This window comes from Microtus pennsylvanicus, chromosome 13 (genome assembly GCF_037038515.1).
Source record: "Microtus pennsylvanicus isolate mMicPen1 chromosome 13, mMicPen1.hap1, whole genome shotgun sequence".
In the NCBI taxonomy this organism is placed as follows: Eukaryota; Metazoa; Chordata; class Mammalia; order Rodentia; family Cricetidae; genus Microtus; species Microtus pennsylvanicus.
The window spans coordinates 74,227,634-74,253,718 of record NC_134591.1 but is presented as its reverse complement, the minus strand read 5'-3'; the positions used below and the strand labels follow the sequence as shown (position 1 = coordinate 74,253,718).

General features: G+C 47.4%; 1 protein-coding gene across 2 annotated transcripts in view; it reads left to right on the top strand.

The window, feature by feature from the left end:
• Positions 1 to 644: 644 nt before the first annotated feature.
• Positions 645 to 26,085, top strand: part of Kazn (kazrin, periplakin interacting protein) — a 908,996-nt gene continuing 883,555 nt past the window's right edge. For both annotated transcript variants that reach the window (XM_075946808.1, XM_075946807.1), the window contains exon 1: positions 645 to 1,573. In XM_075946808.1, coding sequence (XP_075802923.1) covers positions 1,483 to 1,573 — 91 coding nt within the window. In that variant the 5' untranslated portion in view covers positions 645 to 1,482. The remainder of the gene's footprint in view (positions 1,574 to 26,085) is intronic.

The following is a 26,085-nucleotide window of genomic DNA, read 5'->3' as shown; positions in this document are numbered from 1 at the left end:
CCAACCAAGGGCTGACATGGGAAAGGCTCCTTCCCGTCAGAGGGCTTGTGTATACAAAAGCAGCTGCACTTTTCATTCCAGAAGAGGCTTTGACCCTCTCTGGGAGAAAACAGAACCTAGTGTAGAGATGACTGCGGGCAGGGGTAGGGTGGGGGTGGGGCTGATTGGAGCTCCTCTCGCTCCAGGTGCTCCTGGCTCCGCCCAACCAGGTGACTGCCAGCTCCAATCCCAGCAGTGCTGGAGTTGACTGAACTATCAGAGTGAGGTGGGTGCAGTGTCTTTAAAAACATTTTGTGGTCGGTCGACGGGATGGCAACTTTAAGACCCAGTGCCCACCCAGGTGGTGGTTGTGATCCTGTAAAAGGTATTCTCCCTCTCCCCACCCCTCTTTCCAAACTGCCAGTCTGTTTGGAGTAGTGGGGCTGAACATTCCGCTCCTAGCCCAGGAAGACTTCGGGTGTCTGAGAGGCACCCCTCTTTCTGTTCTCTCCCTCCGGGGCCCTTGGGAATGGATGGCATGTCTCAGGTCTCCTCTCATGGATCTATGAATTCCATTGCCAGCAGTCTGGTGTCCCAGGTCTGGCGCTTTCTGGGCTGTGGACATGAAGAGGTTACTCCAGCCCTGGAGCCTGCTGGGCTGAGTTAGCACTTCCCCTCCACATTCAGGAGCTCTCCAAGCAACAGCCCCTTTTGCATCACGGAAAGGGGGTAGCAAAAACGGCTAGGGACACCCGCTGCAGTAAGTCGCATGCAGCAGGAGCTCTGTCAGCATGTGTCGTTCCGCGGCTTCCCACTGCCAGGCCAGGTTGCGGAGAACTGAACGGCAAAGGCATCTGGGGAAGTGAAGGATGAGCCAGCGACGACGGTGGCCCCCAGCTGCCGAGCGCCCGCTCAAGCTGCAGCGCACACCTCTTGCTATCTTCCCAGGCTGCAGCGGTCCCTGGGACCCAGAAGACCCTGGAGCCGCGGAGATCCAGCCAGCACTCAGGAGCCCAGGACTGCCGCCTGTGAGGCCAGCTCCCCAGGGAGCCTGGGCAGCGTTTTGCTTGTAACTGGTTGCTGGGACGCAGCCGGACTGGAGCCCTCTTTAGCCAGCGTGGCCCAGGGCTGAGCAGCAATTTCTTTTCTCGAGTCACAGGAGAGGCCCATCCATATCCAGGCTCCTTTTCTGAACAGAGAAGTAACTCCAGTCGGGGCACCTTAAATTGGGCTCTACAGCTAAGGCTTGCAGCTCCCCAGGCTTGCAGAACCTTTAGGGTATCAGCATTTCTCACCTAGCTGGGCTTTGAGAAAAAAACTGCAAGAAACAGAACAGAGTGCCGAGGGCAAGACGCCTTGCAAACTTTGGAGGGGAGGACATTGTTTTTGAAGGGGACAAGTGGCTCCAAATCTGCTAGTGCTCTTGGGATTGTGATAAATCCTGCTGGTGGGACACCAAGCATCCCAGCACAGCCACAAGACCAACAGCAAGGACCTACGGCCATGGAGACCGTGCTGACAGCATCCAGTTCCCCCACGGGCCGGGTAACCTTCTCCCGTGTCTTCGGCCAGCAGTGCCAGCTGATGGAAGCAGGTAGGATGTGGCCAGAGGATGGGAAGCAGTCTTCTGGTAGTGGAGGTCTGTTAGTGTGTGTGTGTGTGTGTGTGTGTGTGTGTGTGTGTGTGTGTACACACACACGCATGCATGTACAGCTGTCTGATCTTTCTCCATGTTATTCTGAGTGAGACTAACCTGAGATGTGATAGCTGACACTCGTCACTTTAAGTGGTTAACTTTTTAGGCCTGACTCTGAGACTTGAAGCTACCCCGGGGGCATGATGAGCCAGAGAGTCCTGTTTCTCTTTTTGTTTGTTTTCTCTGGCCAGGTGTTGGAGGGGAGCTGTGCCTGGAGAGATAAGGTAGAACGCTGAGTGCACCTACCTTTTGGGGACAACTGTCAGTCAGTCCTGGACGAGTTGCCTTTCTGTCCCTTGCCTCTGATCCCAAGTGCTGCAGCAGCCATGCCTGAGGCTCTGTTGGAGTGGCTTCAGTGCCCACAGCGCATCTTCTCTGGCGCCTGACTCCGCTAGGGGATCTCTCGGGTTGCCTTTGCCCATAGGTCTGTCTGGTGTTTTAAGGAGAAGGGGAGAGTTGCCATCACTGAAGTCACAAGCTATGCCAGCCACCTTGTTAAGGTGTGCATTGGTCACAAATTCAGGTCAGGCACGGGTAGATGGCTCTGTGTGAACGGTCCCCGAGCGGGAGCCCACAAATGATACGTAAGGTGCGACATCAGAACTCGTGTGCTTGTTCCTCTGCTTCTATTTGTTTATATTTTGAGTTCTTTCCTATCGAGGAAAGAACTGAGTTTGAAGTATATTTGTGTATTTTGCCTGCATCTCAGGAAGATGTTGGGAAGACCACTGTCTTAGGAGTCGGGCTGAGTCACGTGGACACTTTCATGGGTGATCCCAGGACCTTGGGATGGCAGACCCTTCCTCCATCTCTGGGATATATCACTCTAGGTACAAAAGCTAACAACTAGACTCAGGCTTTCCTGTTCCGCCCAGACCGAGGGCTCTGTGCTCTCAGGAGTACTGCTTGGGAGAGATGTCAAAGTCCTGCGCGTTTCCAAGACAGGATGCACAGAGAAGCAACTTGTGGCCTGTGAGGGCTCCGAGCTGGACGACCGAGGTTGGAGTCCCAGCTTTGTTTTTGTAAGTTGCTTGTCTTCAGACAAGATTCCTAGCATCCCATGCCCAGTCTCCTCATCTGTAGGGTGGAGGATACCAGGCAGCTTCGCGTGGGGGTCATTGCAAAGGTGAAATAAGTTAGTCCATGGTGGGCACCGTTGTATAGGTTTGCGTGGACTTCAGGCTCTGCAGAGAGGGCTCAGTGAACTCCGTGGGAGGAAATAGAAAGGCTGAACATTCCTGTCTGCCCTACGGCAGAGATTGAGAAACTCCCATTCCTCCATCTGTCTGTGGAATATTTTATGTAGGAAGGTGACTTCCTTCCAGGAGGGCTGAGACTTGTCCTGCTTCTCTGAGGTTGCTGGGGTAAGGCTGATTAGATTTCTAAAGTGCCTGGGTCCCCTGGGGCTTTATCCTTCCTCCTTCTCAGGCACCCTGACCTAAATCAGGCCATGAGATCCTAAGTCTCCTTTGTGAAACCAAAAAAATAAAAAAATGAAGAGAAATAAAACACCACCCAAACTCCCCACCTCCTTATGTCGAGAGAGCGCTGCAAGATAAAATAACAGTGGCTAGTCCTCTCTAGGGAGGACTCTCTCCCGGAAAGAACACAGGAAGGAATCGTTAGTCTGTAGTCAAAGAAGCTCACTAAATTAGGAGGTGGAAGGGATAAAGAGAAACCCTGACTTCTCTCCAGCCATTTGTAGTCAGTATCATAAAAGAGAACGTGAACGCATGTTCGAACGACTTGCCGACTCCGTAGCTTGGCAGCTGGGTTAGTCATGGCTGTTCCCCAGGGGACAGCAGCTGTCAGCCGCATGTATTCTTGAGGCCTTCCCCGTGTGCTAGCCATGGTGCCAAGACCTGCAGTATCTACAGGGTGAGGTATTGCCCTGGCTCAGGGGGTGCTGGTCTGGCTGGCAGTAAACATAAGTTATGTTGAGGAAATGAGACACTCTGGTTTCTTAACTATGCCAATTTCCTGGCCACCCTCCTTCTATTTGATGAAAACTATTTTCCATAATAAAAGAAAAAAAAACCTAACCAATTCCCACAGGCAAAGGAAACACTCAAGGTAGCCTGCAGGTTCACAGCCACGCCATTTGGGAATGAAATCTTTTTTTTTTTTTTTGGTTTTTCGAGACAGGGTTTCTCTGTGGCTTTGGAGCCTGTCCTGGAACTAGCTCTGTAGACCAGGCTGGTCTCGAACTCACAGAGATCTGCCTGCCTCTGCCTCCCGAGTGCTGGTATTAAAGGCGTGTGCCACCATCGCCTGGCTGGGAATGAAATCTTTGGAGTCATGCTTAAAGCCTGTGATGGTAACCTCAAAAAGATATGTCCCTGATGGTGATGCTGGTTAGCTGTTGACAACCATAAGTAACTCCTGTCAGGCTTAGGGGAAGAAGTTGTGTCTTGGAATGAAGTAGTAAGGATCTATACTAGGATATGGTGTGGATATGGTGTGTGTGTGTGTGTGTGTGAATAGGATATGGTGTGTGTGCACATGAGTACACGAGTGTGTGTGTGCACAAGTGTGTGTCTGCATATGTGTGTGTGTGCGTGTGCATATGTGTGTGTGTGTGTGTGTGTGTGTGTGTGAACATCAAGGATTTTGGAGATGGGGGTGGATTTTTGGCAGCAAAAGTGACACTGGGCCTGAGTGAGACTCATATAATCCTGACCCAGTGAACCCCAGTCATTAGATGAAGGCAGGCTTGCATGTAGAAAGAACATAGACTTCTTATTCATTTAGTTCCACTTCAGTAGTTGCTAGCTGTATAAATTTTATAAACTCCAAAACTCTAGAGCAAACACTGGCATACAGCACCTCTGGGGCCAAATCTGTCCCACCACACTTCCTTTGGTAAATAAAGTTTTATTGACACACAGTTATACATACCCATTCAAATACTGTACATGGTGCTTCTGTGCTACAGTGGTAGAGCTGAATAGCTGTGACCAAGACCATGTGGTCTTTACCACTGAAAATACTGTCCGGTTCTTCATAGAAAAGCACTTTGCTGACTCTTGCTGTCTTAGTCAGGGTTCCTATTGCTGTGATGAAACACTGTGACCAAAAGCAACCTGGGGAGGAGAGGATTTATTTGCTTTACTCTTCCACACCCATGGTTCATCACTGAAAGAAACTGGGACAGGAACTCAAGTAGGGATGGAACCTGGAGGCAGGAGCTGATGCAGAGGCCACAGAGGAGTTCTGCTCACTAACTTGTTCCTCATGGCTTGCTCAGCTTGCTTTTTTATAGAACCCAGGACCACCATGGGCTGGGCCCTCCCTCGTCAATCACTAAGAAAATGCCTTGCAGGCTTTTTTATTGGACCTGCGGTCCAGTCTTATGGAGGCATTCTCCCAATTGAGGTTCCCTCTTTTCAGACGACTCTAGCTTGTGACACTGGCAACAGATGTGACAGAGTGGCATAGACCCTGCTCAGGCCTGGGAGCTTGGCTCTGACTGGTGCTTGCTTGTGGAAACCTTTGATGTTGCAGGCTACCTTTGTTCCCTCACACCCTCTCCACCTGCCCATTATCACACTGTCGGTTTAGGAAACAGTCATATGGATGCGGAGGCCGTCGTGAAAATATAGACATGTGTCCAGGTCCATAGCCCCCGAGCTAGAGCCCCATCTTCACAGCCTAGTTCCCAGTCAATAGTTAAGGTTTGGATATTGGATGAGTTTGCATTTAAACCACTGTTAGCCTCATTCAAGATCGTATGCTCAAAATGGCCGCGTCAAGGGCTAGAGAGGCGGTTCAGTCATGGGGTGTTTGCCTACCACATGCAGGGACCAGGATTCCATCTCTAGCGCCATATGAACCAAAAGAGATAAAACACCATTTCTGCAGATTCTTGCAACTGTGTCAGGTCTTGCCAAAGATGTTGAGGGGACCTTTGGGTGGGGGGCTTGATGCTCTTGTGTACCTTTGCCCCTCACCATGGTCCTTCATCTCACTCCTGCTGCCTGACCCCACGAAGGTGCTAGGTTTGTTGTGTGTGTGTGTGTGACAATTATGTCTAACTCCGAACACAGGGATGTTCTTTTCCTGTTTCCTCTGAGCCTCTTACAGTAGGTGAGAGGTTAGCATGTCTACTCAGCTGTGGTAGGTGGAAGTTCCCTCCTTCCTGCCTGGCCTTCTCCGGATGGGAGCAGAAGGCCTCACTCCCATCGGCCGTGGGCTATCATTACCCAGCATCAGTCTGCATTCTGATTGCTCTTTAACATTGCACCGAGGATGCTGGGGGAAGTCTGATGGGACAGACAGAAAGTGTCTTCTTCATTTGGTGTGGTTGAGCCGTTGGCGTCTTGTGTGTCTGGTCACTGACCTGCAAAGTGTGTGACCAGACATGCCTCTGACTCTGTGTTTGGGTGTTTTTACTGAGGGCCCTTGACCTCCCCACCCCCGCTCTCTCTCTCTCTCTCTCTCTCTCTCTCTCTCTCTCTCTCTCTCTCTCTGTCTGTGTGTGTGTGTGTACAGGTGTATGTACCTGTGTACATTCTTCTTCAGGGTCTATCTACCTTGATTTTGAGACAGAGACACTCACTGATCTAGAGATCACAGATGGTAGAGTAGGCCAGACTGTCAGTGAACTCCTGGGATCCGCCTAGCTGTGCCTCCCAACCCTGAGTTTCTGAACTCCTGGGATCCGCCTAGCTGTGCCTCCCAACCCTGAGTTTCTGAGCATGCAGCACTGTGTGTAGGACTTTCACATTGGCTGTGGAGATTCAACCCAGCTCCTTGTGCTCGTGTGGTGAGCACTATATTGGCTTTGCTATCTCCTCACTTTTGGTTTCTTTCTTTCTCTCTCTCTTTCTTTCTTTCTTTCTTTCTTTCTTTCTTTCTTTCTTTCTTTCTTTCTTTCTTTCTTTCTTGTCTTTTTCTTTTTCTTTTTCTTTTTCTTCTGAGATGGGATCTCATAGAAGCCAGGCTAAGTTCAGACTCTCTGTGACTGATGCTGGCCTTGAACCCTTGATCCTCCTCTCTCCACTTTCCGTGTGACTGGATTGCAGGTTTGTGCCACCATGCTTAGCCTGTGCTTTGTTTCTGATGCCAACAGTCTGGGGCAAGGGGAAAGGTCTAGATTTGGCCAAATAGTGATGGGTATGGCAGAAAAATAAGAAGACTGTCCATGTTGGGGAAAGTCAGGCATCAACACCATCCTTGGCTTCATCTTTGAAAAAAAGGATTAAGTGACTACGAGTTTCCTTCTTGGGGTCAGCCTCCTTAATGCTGGAAGTCCCCTGAGGAGTGGGGCCCAGAAGGTGCCTTCTCTGGTAGGCGTGGCTCCCCATCGATCTCTCCTTTGGACGTGGTTAGCTGATCCCTTTCGCAGGACTGTTTTAATGGACCCAGTGTGGCCCGTTGTCTGATGTAGTTCCTAAAATTAGGTTTGCTTTGCTTTGCTTGTGTTTCCAAACTTTACCCCGACAACAGCGTCAGTCTGGGCAAAGCTCTCAGCCAAAGTTCTTCCCAAAGGAAACAAGAGTGGTTGCAGTTTTCACAGACTCGAGGGAAAACAGTCCCCCAACCATGTGCCTAGAAATGAGACTGGTTTTAGAGTGAAACTCAACCTAACATGGGAATTGATAGGCAAAACAGGGGTGAGGAGGGCTCCCCTGTGACCAAGGGCAACTGGCCAAGCAGTAAGTGTTATTAGGGGGCTTGAAGGGGTCAGCATTAAGGTAGGGGAGATTGTCAAAGTGGGACTCTAACCACTGTGAAAATTCTGTCCCAAGGTGGCACTGGGATTCCGTCCACCCCTTTTGTCCCCCACCTCTCACAGCAGGGGCATTCAGACCTGGTAAGTTGCCTACCCAAGGTTTTAGTACAGTCTGTGACTATGTCTTTCTTTGGAACCCATTCCATGCCTGTCCATTGTCGTGAGCCTGCAAGGCAGGAGCTAGGCAAAACAGACACAGTGTCTGGGCTTTGACTGCAAAGGGACACACATTTCCCCCATCTTTTGTGCCACTGTCTTCCTCAAGGTCCGTACACAGCCTTCCTTTTAACCCTCATGAAGTAATGCAGCGTGTCCAGGGGGGAACCTGGGTCTGAGTCACTAACGTGAAGATCACGCCAATGGGTTTCCATCTGAGAACAAAGCCAAAGCCAAGATGACTGCTGAGCCACCAAGCAGGGATCCATATGCAATCTGGGATTTTCGGAACCTTGAATTCTTGCCTTTGATCTTCCGAAGTCATTCTCAGCAAGCCATGGTAAGGACACAGCAAGATGCTTGACAAGAAGACTGGATTGAGGAGGAGAGTGAAGAGAAGCCGGGGGAAAGCTGGGCCGCCAGTCTCTGCTAGTCTAAGGGACAACAGAAGTGACATGGTTCAGGGCAGACAATGGGAGGAGGTTATCCATGGGGCTAGAACAAGTCAGAAGTCTTGATCTTGAACACAGCGTGAGAAGTGAGTCTCAGAAGGACAGTCTATACTGGATCTCTGGAGTCTCTGCTTGACCTCAGCCCTATCAGCCTTGGAAACCGCAGGACTCCAGACAGCAGGGAGAGCTCCTGACTCTGGGTCAGCTGAGCTATATGGGTTATCCTTTCGATGTCTACGCTAGAGCCAGATGCCCACCAAGGAGACAGAAGCAGGTCTTCAGCTAGATCTATGCATTTAGTGAAGCAGTTCCCCGGGTAGAGGCATGGGGGATGTGACCGTCCATGGACTATATGCAGGGAGACAAGGAGTCAGGGCTGGAAGGTGCCCTGTGTTCTAACAGTTGGGTCATACCCTCATGAGTATGGGGGAGCCATGCCGATAAAGTACTGGGACAGGGAGAAGGGAAGGAGGAAATTAGGATTGGAGGTGCTCAGGACCAGAACCTTCTCTCCTCTCTACCAGGACACACCCCTTCTGTCTGTCTGAGAATACCCAAGATTGTGGAATTGGATTTAGCAGTCAGGTCAACCAGTGCTGAGATTATCACGGACAGTTGGAGCCAGGCCTGATGCAGGCCAAGAGCAGCCTTGGGAGAGACACACAGCTGGACTGTGGACTCTTCTGATTTAATTTTGGTCAGAGCCATTGAACAAGAATAACTGGACTCCGCTTTCTGCGTTGAGCTATTTTCTCTCCACATTGTAGGGATGCCATGCTTCTGTCCCCAGCTTCCTGTCATCACTGTCGGCCAGGGCCATCCTGGGGTCATTTCTCTGTAGGTAGCCTGCCTTTTCCAAGCATGTGCCTTTATTTGTCCTGCAGGCTCTGTGGTTTTACTATAACATGCCTCAGAGTGGATCTAATTTTATTTATTCTATTTGGGGCATAACTGTTCAGATCTGAGGATTTGTGCCTCGGGTCTGAAGAATGTGCAGTCTCCCCTCCCTTTTCCTTCCCTCCCTCCCCCCTTTGTTCCCTCTCTTCTTCTCTTTTCTTCCATTCCATCCCTTTCCCACTCTTTCTCCCCCCTCCGCTCCCCTCTCCTCTGCCTTCCTTTGTTTTTCCTTCTCTTTTAATAAGGTCTCACTATGCAGCAAGGGCTGGGTTTGCAGGCATGCGCCCCCACCAGCTTCAGCAGGTTTATTTCTCTGAACAAGATCTTCCTCCCTTCTTTCCATCCTCCTTTTATACACTCCTCATCTGCACAGGACTTTTCAGTCTGAACTCTGTCATACTTCCCATCCCTGCCTCTGTAAAACAACTTAAAAACAATATCCCGCTTCATTAATTTTCTCTCTGGCTGTGTTTAATCTACAGCCAACTTCAGACGATCTGATTTTTATTTAAATGCCTTTTTCTCAGCCTCCAGAGGTTATGTGTGGGTAGCTTTCAAATCTCCCAGATACTCTTTTATATTGTATGGTAATCTCTTGTCTCTCTGGTTCTTATCTTTAATTTGCTTGACCATTTAAACCAGTAGTTCTCAAATTCCCTGATGCTGCGACCCTTTAATACACTTTCTCATGTTGTGGTGACACCCAACCATGTAATTACTTTTGTTGCTACTTCATAACTGTAATTTTGCTACTGTTATGAGCAGTAATGTAAACATCTGTAGACTTTTATTCGCATCCATTTCAGAAGACAGAAGTCTGAAATCAGGGTGTCCGCAGGCCTGTACCCCTCCTCCTGAGCTCTTGGGAAAAAGCTGCTCCTTGTCTTTTCTGGTTCCTAGCGACCGCTGGTACTTCTTAGTGTGTGTCCACAGCACCCCATCCCTGCTTCTAGGGTTACATCGCTCCCTCTCTTGTGATCTGTCTGTCTGTCTTAGGAAGGTGGGGTGTCATATAGTACCTGAAGATCCCTGAAAATCTTCTTGTAACTAAACCCTTAAATCAATCCATCCATAGAGATCCTTTACCAGGTGAGTTAACAGGTAAATGCCAGTGAGCTGGCCGTGGGTATCTTTTGATGGGGAGTATTTTAGCCTCAGGAAGATTGTGCGATGAGAACTCATCTTTATGCGCACAAGGATGCCCACTGTATTTCTAAATAGCACGTAGACTTGTTTCCTCTCCACATTGTTCTATCATATCTGTTCTCTGAAAACAAGATATTCCAAAGGATCTCCAGGCTGGAGAGAGGATGTTCACCTCTTGAACAGAACTGCCTCCCAGGGGCTAGAGGCTGAGGACACTGAGGTGTAGGTACTGACTGCTGTCGGGAGGTGACTCTTCTCCATCCCTATGCGGCAGAAAAGCTGGGCTTTGCTTAAGTTCGTAAGACCCAGTGTGTGATATCACAGGACGGGCCCAAGCTTCTCTCTCTGCTTCATCTCAATTTTCTGTTGGCCTGTGTTCACTCCCATCTGTGTCTCTTGGTTCTTGCGTGTGACTGATCATAGCTTTTTTTCTCCCATTTCATCAATGGCAACTCCATGTGACCGCTTGTGACAGACCTTGAAGCTGTTTGTCCTGTTTGCTCCAGGCACTGCACAGGGCATCCACCTGTGAGTTTCTCAGGTATTTACTGTGTGCCAGTGGACAACACCAAGACCAGAGCAGGACCAAGCCTGGAGCTGACTCTTGCTGTGAGCTGAGTGGGTTTGGGACATTCTGTCCTGGGACAGCCAAGCAAACTGAGTCAGAGGCTGTGTCATGCGTCTCGTAGTTCTTTAGGGGGAATAGAGACTGTGCAGTCATTGCAAAGCCAAACACCCAGTGTCCTTGGCTAATGCCTTGGAGGGATGATAGCAGCTTTTGGCTGCCTTAACTCTAGAGGAGATCAGAGGGAGGAAATAGCTCATGTGTGTGATATTGGTTCCTGTCTCTTGATGTGCCGCCACCTTCTGCTGGTAGCTAAAACCTTAACTGCGAGTGTTTTTAGAGCCAGCGGTATTTCTTGGGTCCTCACCACCTAGTACATACCAAAAGTTTCTTCACGGCTGGAAGCATACTTTGTGTTTCACACTGCAGTCCTGGAGATTGATTGATTGGTGGGCTAGTGTGTCCCCACTCCATGAAGGTGAACAGCCCCTAAGAGATGAGCCGGGAGTTGTGTAGAGTAGATTCTAGGACCTAAATTCTCTGAGACCAAGAGCGACAGAGAAGACCACTCCCTGGTACTCTCAGCCCACTGGCAACAGGAGGGATGGCAGGGCTCATCAAGGGTCTTCTGAGAAGTGTTACCTTTGTGCATAGATTGCCTTGGAAGGATGATGACGGGCATCATGCAGTTTCCCTTATCCAGAAAGACACAATAAAAAAGGTAGTAATCTCCGATGCCTTGGGGACAGCTTTTCCAAGCTGCACTGCCCATGTTCCCCTGAACTTGGATGATAACCAGTGTGGCCAGACCAAGTGAGGCTATATGTCTATTGTTCATAAGAAGAATGAGATGTGCTCTTTCCAAACTAGAGCCGATGCCCAGTATAAAGCAATGTCATGTGCAAGTTAGTAACCTGGGTCAGCCTGGGGGCAGAAGGAGCTGGACTAATACAGGGGTATAAACTTGTAATCTGAGCACCGAGGAGATGAAGACAGGCGGATCCCTGGGGCTCACTGAACTAGATCAATAAGTTCATGGCAGGGAGATGTGACCAGGTCTTGGAAAACAAGATAGATGGTTTCTGAGGAATGATATCTGGGGTTGATCTCTAGCCTTCACATGTACACACACACACCACAGTGTGGGTCAGTTAAGGAAAGGATATAAGACAGGCAAAGACAGCCTTTGCTTCTAGCTGACCTGCAGAAATTTAACAATTTACAGAAAACTCCAACCAGGTTTTAGCAGCCAATCAGCTTTTCTTCCTGTTACAGAGTTCTTGGATGTTGTTTCATGCCAGAGACACAGTTTCTCTCTAGGAGGACAGTAACTGGGGTTATTCAAAAAGCTAGTGGCGTTAACCTGTGTTCTTGTCGCAGAGAAAGACACTCTTGCCTTCTCTAGCTTGAGGGACAGCCCCTCTCTTTTGGGGCTGATGAGAAAGGTCGTGAGACTTTTAGGGGGACTTTGAGGAACCACATGCTCCTCTGCACAAAGCTGGCTGAGGCAGCTGAAACTGCTTTGGGCTCAAGGCCTCCAGCCAAGGAGGCTCCAGCTACCACAGTTCGGTCCCTTGAGTGCTAAGCGATCATTAGAACTCTACTGTGTCAGGTGGTGGTACCACCCTGGTTGTCCCCAATTCAAACAAAAGTTCCTTTGTGGCCACTGGCCTTTGGAAATAGAACTGTGGAGCCACGTTGGGGCCAGAAGGCGGCCAGTGGGGCCTTTTGAGCTTTGCTCAGTGAAGTGGCCCTGATAAATGAGCCCCATGCTGTGTGAGAGGAGCTGTTCCTCACAGCTGTTCTTTTGGTTGACTCAGGAATTAGGGAATGATCAGGGAAATGGCTCAGTTGCTTAAATGTTTGTCATATAAGCATGAAGACCTGAGTCTGGATCCCAGGCACCCATATAAAAAGTTGGGCATCATTTGTACATGTCTGTAACTCCGTCTGGGGAGACAGAGACAGGAGGATCCCTGGGGCTTACTGACCAGCCAGCCAGACCCAAACAGTGAGATCCAGATTGCTCTGTGCTGGTCAGTTTTTGCCAATCTGATACAAACTAGGGTCATTTGGAAAGAGGGAACCTCAATGAGAAAATTACCTTCCCCCATCAAATTGGTCTATAGGCAAGCTTTTGAGGCATTTTCTTGATTGATGGTTGATGTGGGAGGGGCCAGATCACTGTGGGTGGTGCCATTCCTGGGCAGATGATCTGAGATATATAAGGAAGCAAGCTGAGCAAGCCACAGGGAGCAAGCCAGTAAGTGGTATTACTGCACGGTCTTTGCTTGAGTTGCACCTGCAGGTTCCTGCCTTGAGTTCCGGCCATGGCTTTCTTTGATGATGGACTGTGGTGTGGATACATGAGATGAAATAAACCATTTCTTCTCCAGCTTGCTTTTGATCATGACATTTTATCACAGCAATAGAAAGAAAACTAAGACATCCTGTCTCAAAAAATAATGTGGAGAGCAAATGAGGAAAACATGACATTGACCTTTGACCTCTACACATATGAGCACACACTTGTGGGGGAAAACTAAAGTGAATGCTGGGAGGAAAGAGGCAGGGTCAGAGAGAAGCCATGGAACCTGCTGGAGTGGGATAGATCTTTACCAGGTAAGCCACAGCCATGTGGCAATACACAGATTACTAGAAATGGGTTAAATTCAGATGTAAAAGTTAGCCAATAAGAAGCTAGAGCTAATGGGACAAGCAGTGATTTAATTAATACAGTATCTGTGTGGTTATTTGGGGGTCAGGAACCAACAAGTGGCCCCCTCCTTACTACAGCTGAGGACTTGGGAAACTGGAGAGGACAGAAAGAAAATGTTGTTTTGAAGATGAAAGAGAAAATATGAGGATGCTCTAGACAGATTTGGTTTGTGAGGAGGATGGAGTTGGCGGGCTTGTAGCATCCATTTCTTCCTGTCTGATCCAGTGAGTATATGTAGGTGCATCCTAAGCTCTGCAATGTGCCTTGTCTAAGATTCCCAGTGGATGCACAATCTCTTGATCCTAGAGCCTCATAACCCCAGTATCTAGTCTTGAGCTGTGGGATTGGCTGGGACGCTATTTGATTGAACTGACTCTTTATGAATGTGTGCTTATGAATGTGCTCTGGTGTGTGCAGGTACACATGTGTATGCTATGCACCTATGCACAGAAACCAGACCTCGACATGACTTGTTCCTCCGGCATCATCTACTTTGCTTTTGAGACAGAGTCTCTTGCTGCCTGGAGTTCACCTAGTAGACTCATGGACTGGCCAGTGAGCCCCACGGGACCCCCCTGTCTGCCTCGTCTTGGTCACCATTGTACCGTTTCATTTTTTTAAATGTGGGCTCTGGGGGGGTTGAACTCGGGTCCTTGTGTTTGCAAGTAGAAGAGATAGATAGTTACTGCCTACTTTCAGTGTGTCTGCAAGAAGGTGGTCCAGTGACCCCAGAGGTGACTTCAGTCATGGGACAGTGACTCTGGGATGATGAACACAGGAGGGTGGGGGAGTGTAGAGCTCTCTCCTTCCCAGATGGAGGAGAGAGCTGGAGTATAGTGTTGGAGGGTGGGGAGTGGTAAATATTTTAGACCTGTTTTCCCAATCCCTTTTGATCTGCTATGTCAGTTTCAACAAGGATGTTTTAGAGACTCTGCCCATCAATATTTGGTACTTGGGCTCATCTAGGATGATACTGTCTTTCTTGGCTGATGCTTAAGGAATGGGCTGTTAGCAGTGGGGCTATGAAGCCTTTCTGAGGGGAGGAGGTCTGAGTTAGAACTCATGCTGGCAAGCTGCAGGGATGGGAGTGCTGGAGAGCCCCGAGGCAGACCTGAGCAGCCCAGAGCAGCCCTGATACCCTGTATTCTGGGCTGACTTCATGAACCTGCTACTGAGATTGAGGCATGGAGAGACCCCATTAAGCCCAGATAGTGGTCTTCAGCCATCTCTGCATCAAGAGGCTGACTAGAGGGGTGCCCTTTAAACAGGGCTTCACACCCGCAATTTCTAAGGCTGGGAAGGAGTGAGGCTCCTGCTTTCTGATGTTTCCAGGTAGGGTGCCCCTGTTCTCTCATCTATACCAATTTTCCCCGCGCTGAGATCTTCCTTCTGCTGTACATGCCTCTTAGAAGACCAGAGACAAGCATTTTGAGTACGTGTATCCCATCACCTGGTAGGGTCCACGATGCTCTTATATCTGCAACTTAAAATCTGTGAGAGAGCCTGTCTTAAAAGATGGTGGAAAGTGGTTTTTCAGAAGATGCCAGACATTGCTCTCCGGCCTCCATAGACTGCCTACACATGTGTATATGCAACTGCATGCAAACATGCACACATGTGCTCATACACATGTGCGTGCACACACACACACACACACACACACACAGAGAGAGAGAGAAAGAGAGAGAGAGAGAGAGAGAGAGAGAGAGAGAGAGAACAAGAACCTTGAGTGGCTCCTACTTTAGGTGTCTAGAGAATCACTGAACTGTGATGGTTTTCAATGTGGGTCTCAAGCAAGTCATCCTCAGAAGTTTGTTAGAGATGCATATTTTGGAGGTGTGCTTTTTGGGTCAGAAACTCCTGGGATGAGGTCCTGAACTCCATGTTTCAACAATACCCATCCCTCACCCCCACCCTACCCCTGGGGCTTTCAATGCTGCCAAGGGCTTGAGAAGCCATGCACCAGCATTTACAGCAAACTTGAAGGAGCTGCCAGGTCTTAGTGTGCCACTTCCTCTGGAAATGGGGACCAAATACCAGTACGAACAGGAACCTTAGGGTTTCTCTTGCTGTGAAGAGACACCATGGGCATGGAAACTCTTATAAAGGAAATAGTCAACTGGGGCTAGCTAGTTCAGAGGTTTAGTCCAGTATGGTCATGGCAGGAAGTGTGGTGTTTCTCAGGTAGACCTGGTACTGGAAGAGGAGCTGAGAGTTCCTGGATTAGCAGGCAGCAGGGGAGAGAGAAAGAGGGAGGGAGGGAGGGAGGGAGGGAGAGAGAGAGAGAGAGAGAGAGAGAGAGAGAGAGAGAGAGAGAGAGAGATAAGACCGGCAGCCAGGGACCTGGCTTAAGCATTTGGAACCTCAGAGCCCAAACCCAGCCACACATTTCCTCCAACAAGGCCATTCCTCCTAATAGTACCACCCCGTGGTGAGCAATTGGAATCTATGAGCCTATGGGGGCCATCTCTATTCAATCCACCACAACAAGGTATTTGCCAGTCTTGCTGGAAAGGGGCAGTGGAGCCCCTTGCACTGAGAAGCCTCGATTCACCCTCCTGTGGTCTCAGCCGTGCCACCCTGAACTCAGAATGCTGCTCTGAGGCCCTGAAAGCCCACTAAGCATCCAGGGGGCCATCTTCACCAAAATTAAAATGTGCATGAATGGTGCAGAATGGTGCAAGTCTTTGGAGGAGAGGGGGTGGGAAGCTATGGGTAGGAAGCACCTGGGGTACAAGGTGGAAGAGCTCAGGCTAAGGCTTCAGTTAGACCTGCCAGAGGTGGTGAGAAAGGAGCCAGGGCTGGAGATGAGAACTGAGGAGTTGGAGTTGTCTAGATGGTTTTAAAAGCCTCATTTAAAACTCTTCCGTGGGGATGAATACAGCCACTCAATTTAATTGACCCCTTTTCTTTGGGGGACCCTTTGGTGCTCAAAGTTTCTTCCCCTTTAGGAATAAGATGGTGATCAGGCATTTTTTGTGTGTGTGTGTGTGTTCTGTCCATGCCAAGTAGATGCTCAGGAAGTGATCTTTATCTACGCAGGGGACATGGGAACGAGAACTTTAAACTGAACTGTGGTGTAGGCTACAGCTAGCATTCATTGAGTCCTCACAGGCCTATGCCTGTGCAGATCCAATCCATTCACTGAGGCTGGCACTCTGTGGGGCATCCTTCTACTTCCTTTTGTTCTCTATACCCAGATTTCCCCAAACAGACTCTGCCCTGACCTCTTCCCTCACAGTGGAGTTTTGCCTATTTTGGAAGCACTGACTGTGAGATTCATTCTTTTTTTTTTTAAAAAAAATTTATATTATTTTTTTGTATTATGTGTGTGTCTACGCACATGAGTATAGGTGCTCATGGAGGCTAGAGGCATTGACTCCCCAGAGCTTGAGCTAAGGTAATTGTGAGCCACCTGACATGGGTGCTAGGAATCAGACTCAGGTCCTCTGGAGGAGCCCCATGTCCTCTTTTCCATTGGAATCATTTCTGTAGGTGCTCCTTATCCCAGTGTCATTGATCAGAAAAGTAGATTTTCTTTTGTTGACTTGCCTTTGCATAGTCTCAAAAAATAAGTTGGGAATGGCTAGAGAGATAGCTTAGCAGTTAAAAGCCCTTGCTGCTTTTGCAGGAGATCAAAGTGTCTTAGTTTTCTATCACTGTGAGAAGACATCATGACCAAGGTAAGTTACAAAAGGAAGCATTTAATTGGGGGCTGGTTTCGGAGGGTTAGTCCATGACCATCATGGCAGGGATCATGGCGGCAGGTAGACAGGCATGGTGCTCTAGCAGTAGCTGTAAGCTTATATGATCTGCATGTCATGGCAGACAGACAGATGGATAGAGACAAACAGATGAACAGACTGGGCCTAGTGTGCTTTTAAAACCTCAATGCCCACCCCCAGTGACACATCTCTTTCAACAAGCAACACCTACTCTAATAAGACCACACCCACTCCTTTCCAAGCAGTTCTGCTAATTAACATATGAGCCTATGGGGGGGGGGGCTTCTCATTCAAACCACCACACCGTGTTTGGGTTCCTGGCTGGGTGGCTCGCAAATACCAGTAGCTCAGTGCCCCACACCTGCCTCCCAGGGAAGGCGTTATTTGAGAGGCGTCTCCTTACTGTCTAGCAGGGCTGCTTGCTGGGCTGAGCTCTGAGTGTCTGCTCCTACTGTCCTGAGTTGGACAGATGGGAGTCTGCGCAGAGCAGAGCCTGGGACCACTTCTTCCTCCCGGATTTACAGCTCCAAAGTCATTCGTCACCTTGAGAAGCAGTGACTCAGCAAGTCACAGCACCGGGAGCTGAGGAGGCAGTGTGTGGCACCTGGCTTGAGGACACCCTGTCTGGCTGGGGCTGGCTTCTATCCTCTAGAGTCAGCAGCAGGGGCTCATGCCAAGACTTGAGGTCTCCGCGGAAGTCTGGCATCTTTGGCATGGTTTTACATACTGGTTGCCATTTCACTTCGGCAGTTTAGTGCCTTGAGCATTGGCCAGCACTTAGGAGATACCCAGGACTTAGACTCTAGCAACTGCTCAACTTGACACAAACCTACTGACCGGGATAGAGGAGATTCATTTGAGGAATTGCCAAGATCAGATTGGTGTGTGTCCACGTTTATGAGGCATTTAAAAAAATTTTTTTTAAGTTGTTTTTATTGAGCTATATATTTTTCTCCACTCCTGTCCCTTCCTCTCCCTTCTCCTCTGTGGAAATAACCAAGCTAGTTAAGGATAAAACAATTATATTTTATTTATTATAAGGGGAAAACTCAGGAAACAGGAAATGAGAAATCCAAGCACAGCAATGTCCTGTGGGAAAAGGCGCAGAGAGGGCACACAGGGAGGTGCACACCTTTTTACCTGGGTCCCAGTGAAGCCATGCCTTAACTAAGACCCACCTCTTAAAGATTATTGGTTAACAAGGCTTTCCCCATCCCTTCGCCTCCCCTCTCCCATGGCCCCAAACTCCTAATTTACTTAGAAGATTTTACCTTTTTCTACTTCCTATGTACATTAGATCCATGTATGTCTCTCTTAGGATACTCTTTGTTGTCTAGGTTCTCTGGGATTGTGAACTGTAGGCTGCATTTTTTTTTTTTTGCTTTATGTCTAAAAGCCACTTATGAGTGAGTACATATGATATTTGTCTTTCAGAGTCTGGGTTGCCTCACTCAATATGATGCTTTCTAGATCCATCCATTTGCCTGCAAATTTCAAGATGTCAGTATTTTTTTCTGCGGTGTAGTACTCCATTGTGCAAATGTACCACATTTTCCTTATCTATTCTTTGGCTGAGGGGCATTTAGGTTGTTTCCAGGTTCTGGCTATGACAAACAAAGCTGCTATGAACATAGTTGAGCACATGTCCTTGTGGCACAATTGAGCATCCTTTGGATATATACCCAAAAGTGGTATTACTGGGTCTTGAGAAAGGTTGTTTCCTAATTTTCTGAGAAATTGCCCTACTGAAATCCAAAGCAGCTATACCAGCTTACACTCCCACTAGCAATGCAGGAGTGTTCCCTGTACCCCACATCCTTTCCAGCATAAGTTATCATTAGTGTTTTTGATCTTGGTCATTCTTACATGTTTGTAAAATGGAATCTCAGAATTGTTTTGATTTGTATTTCTCTGATGACTAAGGATGTTGAACATTTCCTTAAGTGTTTTTTTAGCCATTTTATATTCATCTGTTGAGAGTTCTGTGTTTCAGTCTGTACCCCATTTTTTACTTGATGACCAATTTCTTGAGTTCTTTGTATATTTTGGGGATCAGCCCTGTGTCTGACGTGGGATTGGTGAAGATCTTTTTCCATTCTGCAGGCTGCCATTTTGTCTTGTTGACTATATTCTTTGCTTTACAGAAGTATCTCAGTTTTAGGAGGTCCCATTTTTTAATTGTTTCTCTCAGTGTCTGTGCTACTGGGGTTATATTTAGGAAGTGATCTCGTGTGTCAATGCATTCAAGTGTACTTTTCACATTCTCTTCTATGAGGTTCAGTGTGGTTAGTTTTATGTTGAGGTCTTTGATCCGTTTGGACTTGAGTTTTGTACATGGCAATAGATATGGATCTATTTCCATTTTTCTACATGTTGATATCCAGTTATACCAACACCATTTGTTGAATATGCTTTCTTTTTCCATTTTATATTTTTTGTTTCTTTGTCAAAAATCAGGTGTTCATAGGTATGTGGATTGATATCTGGGTCTTTGATTTAGGCCCTCCTATTTGTTTTTATGTGAATAGCAGACTGTTTTCAGTACTGTAGCTCTGTAGTAGAGTTTGAAGTCAGGGATGGTGATGCCTCCAGATGTTCCTTTATTGTACAGGATTGCTTTGGCTATTCTGTTTTTTTTTTTTTGTTTTGTTTTTCTGTATGAAGTTGAGTATTCTGTGAAGAATTTTACTGGGATTTTGATGGGCATTGCCTTGACTCTGTAGATTGCTTTTGGTGAGATTGCCATTTTTACTATGTTAAAATGAACATGAAACATGAGAGATCTTTCCATTTTCTGGTGTCTCCTTCAATTTCTTTCTTCAAAGATTTAAAGTTCTTGTCATACAGGTCTTCTATTTGTTTGGTTAGAGTTACTCCAAGATATTTTGTAATTTGTGACTATTATGAAGGGTGATGTTTCTCTTTCTCAACCCATTTATCATCTGTGTAAAGGAAGGCTACTGATTTTTTTGAGTTAATCTTATATTTTGCTACATTACTGAATGTGTTTATAAGTTGTAGAATTCTGTGGGACAATGATTTTATGCCCTGCAAAGATTTGTCACTTGCATTGGCTTAATAAAATGCTGATTGGCCAGTAGCCAGGCAGGAACTATAGGCGGGGCAACCAGAACAGGAGAATTCTGGGAAGAGGAAAGGCTCAGTCTGCAGTTGTTACCCAGACCAAGAGGAAGCAAGATGAGAATGCTTCACTGATAAAAGATACCAAGCCATGCGGTTAACACAGACAAGAATTATAGGTTACTTTAAGATGTAAGAGTTAATAAGAATCTTGAGCTAATAGGCCAACCAGTTTATAATTAATGTAGACCTCTGTGTCTTTCTTTGGGACTGAATGACTGTAAGACTGGGTGGGACAGAAACTTCTGTCAACAAAATGGCACCAATGTTGACAACTAAATCCACTTAAAATGTGAGAGAGTTTGGGAAGGAATTCTAGACACAAAAAGAACAGAGTTAAGCACAGCTTCTTGGTAGCAACATTTTCTCAGGTGGACTCTGTTTCCTAGAAGCAAGTGGGTCTCATTTAAGAGAAGCTTCCTGACTCAGCTTTAGCTGCAAAAACCTTGCAGCTCTTTTAAGAGGCCTCACCACCTAGCACTTGAACGGTGTTTATGAATAGCGACAACATGCTTGTTGGTGGTGGCAGGGACCTTGAAACTCCATAGATTGTGGCAATAAACATGGCTCCTGCTGGTACCCCTGCAATGAAGCTAGACTCTCAGAAAGCTAAGGAATGGGGTGGATACAGCCGTCAAATCCACGGCTTTAATACTAGCCGTATCGCTTAGCAAATTAAAGACTCATGTGGTCAGAAAAAGAAAGATATATAATAAAGATAGATTCAGACAAAAAAACCCCTCTAAACAGTTTACAGTGTATTTAAGAATACATGCAGGCTTGGAAAAGAAAAGAAATGATAAAGTCCTAAAAAAAAAAAAACAAAACAAGAGTAGCTGGGTGTGGTGGCGCACACCTTTAACCCAGCACTTGGGAGGCAGAGACAGGTGGATCTTTGTGAGTTCAAGGACAGCCTGGTCTACAGAGTGAGTTCAAGGACAGCCAAAGATATACAGAGAAACTCTGTCTCAAAAAAATTAAAAATAAAAATAAAATAGAGTTTAAAATACAGCCACGTAAAGATGGAAACGACACAGAGAATCTGGATAGTGTATGTTATTGTGTTGTCTTTGAATTTAGCAACAGTTGCTAAAAGATATTTGATTATAAATGCTGCTGGATTAATGTAACACACACACACACACACACACACACACACACACACACATACACACACATATATTGAAAATGCCTTGACTTCAAAATTTAAGTCAAAAGATATGTTACTTTGGATAAGAGGTTTTGTTTTTGTTTCCACAGGAAATGAGAGGTTGTGGATTCATTCTGGGTTAAGAAAAATAAGGTTTGATTAAGGAAGAGCCTCTGAAAAATCTCTGATAGGAGTGGATGGCCCAGATGACTCAACATTTCAGAGGACCTATGTTGGAGTTTCCTCAGAGTTTTACATCCAGAACAGCCTCGAGACTGCTGGCTGAGATGATCACACTTTTAATCCCAGCATTCAGGGAGGCAGAGGAAAGCAGATCTCTGTGAGTTTGAGGCCCGCCTAGTCTACAGAACAAGTTCTAGGACAGCCAGAGCCACACAGAGAAACCCTGTCTTGAAAAAGAATGTAATGCCCATAGTATTTCTGAGAGATTGTATACAGGTAAGAGTTAACAAGAGGGGAGTGGGTTTTTGTGGAGAAAAGGCACAGGAGTTGATTCTGGATTTGAGGGATACCCCGAGTGTGGGGGAGTAGTTGGCCAAGATGGTTGAGATTTGACAGGGGCTGAGGCAGAGTGTGGGGAGGATGACCGGTTTGATTTCCACCATGGTCTTCCTCACTTTCATTTTTCTGTTTGAAGAGTCTTGTTCTATGTGTGTGTGTGTGTGTGTGTGTGTGTGTGTGTGCAGGAGTGTGTAGTTGTGTGCATGTGAAGGTCAAGGCTCTTCTACAACCGCTTTCCACTTTATTGGTTTCGTTATTGTTTGGAGACAAGGTCTGTTTCTGAGGGTTTGGGGTTGGCGACAGTTCAGGAGAGAGCAATGCTGGGAATTCACTAATGGAGGTTGAATGACTGGCCAGCAAGCTCCAGGGATCCTTCCATCTCGGCCTCCCCAGTCCAGGGCTTCCCAGCATGCATTGCCACACCTGGCTTTTTTATGTGACCCCCAGGGAATGCAACTCCGGTTCAGGCCTTCATGCTTCCAGGGCAGGCACTCTACCTCACCCATCTCTCTAGTCCTTTAAAGAGTCTAGCTGCCCCCCAGATTTTACTCAGCATTAAAATGAGGTTCCGGTCGCTTCTCAGAAAGAGTCTCCCACACACTGGGTTGGGACCTGCTTCCTCTCATTCCTTGTGCACCTTCGTCTGCCCTTAGTTCTCTAGGACATCAAGTTTCTCAAGCAGCTTGAGCACAGGACAGTGACACACTAGCTTGGCTATCTTCCTTAGTTGGACAGTCACTTGAAGAACAGGGCCACTGGCTTTTAGTCTGGTGGCATCCTGGCCTGTGTGACGGGGATTTTCCTTTCTCAGTCTGGAATGGTCCAACTCAGTGTTATCCTAAGAAGGAAGCAGTGTCTAAGCCCCTGGGACTTCTGGGTCTCTTGGCTCTCTTTTCCATCTCCCGGCTACTTTCCTGTTTCAAGCCCCTTCAGCACAGAGATGTGTGCGGGTGAGGGAAATGACCCTGGATCCTGATTAAAGTATCACAGACAGGTCCTCATTATTAACGAGAACTAACCCAGATCTGAAAATGAGAGCCAAAGATTTATCTTCATTTTAAGGGTTCATCTCTCGGGAACTCTAGTACATGTCCGCAATAAATGATTGTAAATTTTCCCAAGCACGAATCAGTCTCTTAAGGTGACAGAGCACTGGCTAGAGTGACGGAGTGTATTTAATATTGAGGTGACAGTTCAAATAGTGTCCCCTTCATTTGCTATTTTTCTAAGTTAGGGCTTCAAAGGGAATAGCTAGGGAGATGAAAAACATTAATCATCTAAAAAAATCCGCTCCATTCCAAAGGTTAATATTGTTGTTTTGCTTAAAGGAGAAAAAAAAACCTCTGCAAAATAATATATTTTAAATATACATTGGTTTTAAAGTTGCTTAAGTAAAGCTTGGGCCTTCTAACCCATTGTTTCCTGAGAAGTCCTGTATGTGGGACCTGCCTCTGATGTATAGTCTTGCACTGCTGAAGAGAGGCTTTGTGTTTATGGAAGATTATTTCTCTGTGTTGATTGGATTTTGTGTTCTTTTCCGATAGCTTTGCTAATCAAGCCTGGTACGGCCATGGGCTTTGATAATAGAAGTATAATGTCAAGGTGCTGAGACTCATGGACCCGTGGGATGGTCTGGCCACCTTTCTTATGAGGAATCCAGTCCTGATTGATTGGAGAAGGACCCTGGGGAGCTGAAGGGTCACCTAGGGACCTTACAGCCAGCCTAGAGACCGTTCTGTGTAGGACATAGCTGAGGGTGATGGGTTGTGAAGGGGTCACAGAAGCACGGGAGCTGTTTTCAGGCAGGGTCAGGCTGTTCTGCAGATCCACTCAGAAAGCCAGTGTGGTCTCATTGTTGCAGCAAAACATCTGACGGAAGGTACCTAAAAGGACAGAAAGGTTTCTTCAAAGATCGCAGCAAGGGCACAGGGTCTCCCGGTGGGAAGGTGTGGTGGCAGGAGTCTCAGGTGACTGGTCACACAACACCTGCAATCAGGAATCAGAGAGGAGTGAGCACTGGTGTTCAGGTGCCTCTCTCCCTTTCATTCGCTTTAAGACACCAGCCTAGGGAATGGCACCACCCACATTTCAGGCAGACCCTCCCTCCTTAGTTAGCCCTACTAAAAATTCCTCAAACGTGCCCAGAGGTTTGTCTTCTGGATGATTCCAGATCCTGCCCAGCTGGCTTATGCATAGGTGTTCAGGGGTCTGTATTACCAAGCCCCAGACTGTTTTGGGTGCATGTAGGTTCAAATGTCAACTTTTCCATCTTTTTGTTCCCCCTGGCTCTGGGCTCTTCAGTTTTGAGCCATGTACATTCTAGGAATGGGGACAGAGTGAGCACAAAGCCGAGATGGTCCCTGCCCTCACGGGGTTCATGTTGATGAGAAAGGAAAAGCAAATCATTTGCATACAGAGATGTAGGGTTGTGGGCATCCCAGCACACCGGCAAAGGCACTGCAGTGGGAATGAGCTGGCAGGGTATCAAGGTGCCAGGGGTATGAGAGAGCTTAGATTCCTGATTGGTTCCATCCCATCCATATAAGTGTTCAGAGCCTCAACTTAGCCTTGACCTAGTGAGCTGCACATACAAAGGAACCAGGGTGTGTGTGTGTGGGGGGGGGGGGGGGAGTCAAGAGAGGCCCCTCTGCTCAGTCTGCACAAAGATCAGACTTCTGCATGCAGTCTGGGGACACACTGAGCTAGCACAATGTATGTGTTTTTCCGTAAAGGGCTTCCCCATTGCACGGGCCAACATGGGGCGAGTCCATTCTGTCACTTCCTTGAACTCGGTATTATTGGATCGTGGATGGTGTCCACGGTAACATCAATGTCGGTGATAGCCACAACTTTCTCTGAAGATCCAATAAGCACCAGGCACTCTGGATTTCATCTCCTTGAATCTGTAACTTCACCCAGTGAGCTGTCATCTCCCTAGCCCCCTCCCTGATTTGTGACTACAAATTATAATTGGATATAATTGGAAGTGGAGTTTAGAAATTCGTTATGCCTGGAACAAAATGGTTTGCAGTGTGTGACTCACATAAGAAAATATGAAAAGTAAATTGTTTTTATTTTTTTCTGAAACAGAGTCTTGTTATGCAGGCTAGGCTTGAGGGAAACTTTTGCTGCTCCAGCCTCTGCCTCCTGAGTGCTGGGATTATAGACATATGATAATATGTCTAGATATAAACATGAATATGATATCCATTTATCAAGGTTCTGTGTGAGGGCAATGGTGGGGGCTCTGTGTATTGTGGGGGTGGGTGCGTGATGTTCCAGGTGGGGGACTCTAAGGTAAACTAGACACCATACTCTGGTCTTTCATGTATTTCTCTGCTCTGCTGCTGGGCAAAGGGCTCTCCAAGTATGGATTCTCACTCCTTTCATTCTCCAAACTGACCTCAGGTTGTCCTGAAAATTCATTTATGTGTTTGTTAACTGTAGTGGCATTTCAACTGTATCTTAATAAAGACTGCCTGAAGATCTGAGAGTAAAACAGTCCCACTGGCCAGCCTTACAGACCAGATTATGGTGACACACACCTTTAATCTCAGTAGCCACACCAGTTGTCATAGAAACTGGGCGGTGCATCCCTTGAATGACGGTGGTGCACACCTTTAACCCCAGCCCTAGAGAGGAATATAAGACGGGGAGAGACAGTTCTGAGACATAGCCTCCTTCTGAGATTCCAGGAGGCAGGATCACCATTTCACATTGATGTCACATTGATTGGCTGTTTTGCTTTTTGGATCTTCAGATTGAACCCCAATTTCTGACCCAGAGTTTTTTATTAATCATGCTTCAGTTAAGTTGACTTGACCTTTCAGAGGCAGTCCAGCAATGACAGGATCAGCCATCTGAGCTTGAGTTTTCTGTGGGGCTGGCCCGTTGGACCAGGCTGTGGCACTGGTCACGTATGACTGCAAGGCTTTGTCTGGATTCAGTCTGGAAGGGAGCTCAGCTGCAGCTGAGGCCCACGTGGGAACTGTGGCGTGCCTGAGACTCCCACAGTGTGCCCTTTATCTTCATGGCTGTCCTCTGGCTCCTAGGGGGAGATGGATAGTCCAGGCAGCATGCTGCAGCTCAGGCCTGCAGCCATCCGTCACGGAGACGCCCTATTCATGGGCACAATGTCAGCCTGGGGCTGTAGTGCCGAAGGAGAGCCTGACGTTCAAGGGAATTGGAGTGACCACTGCAGCT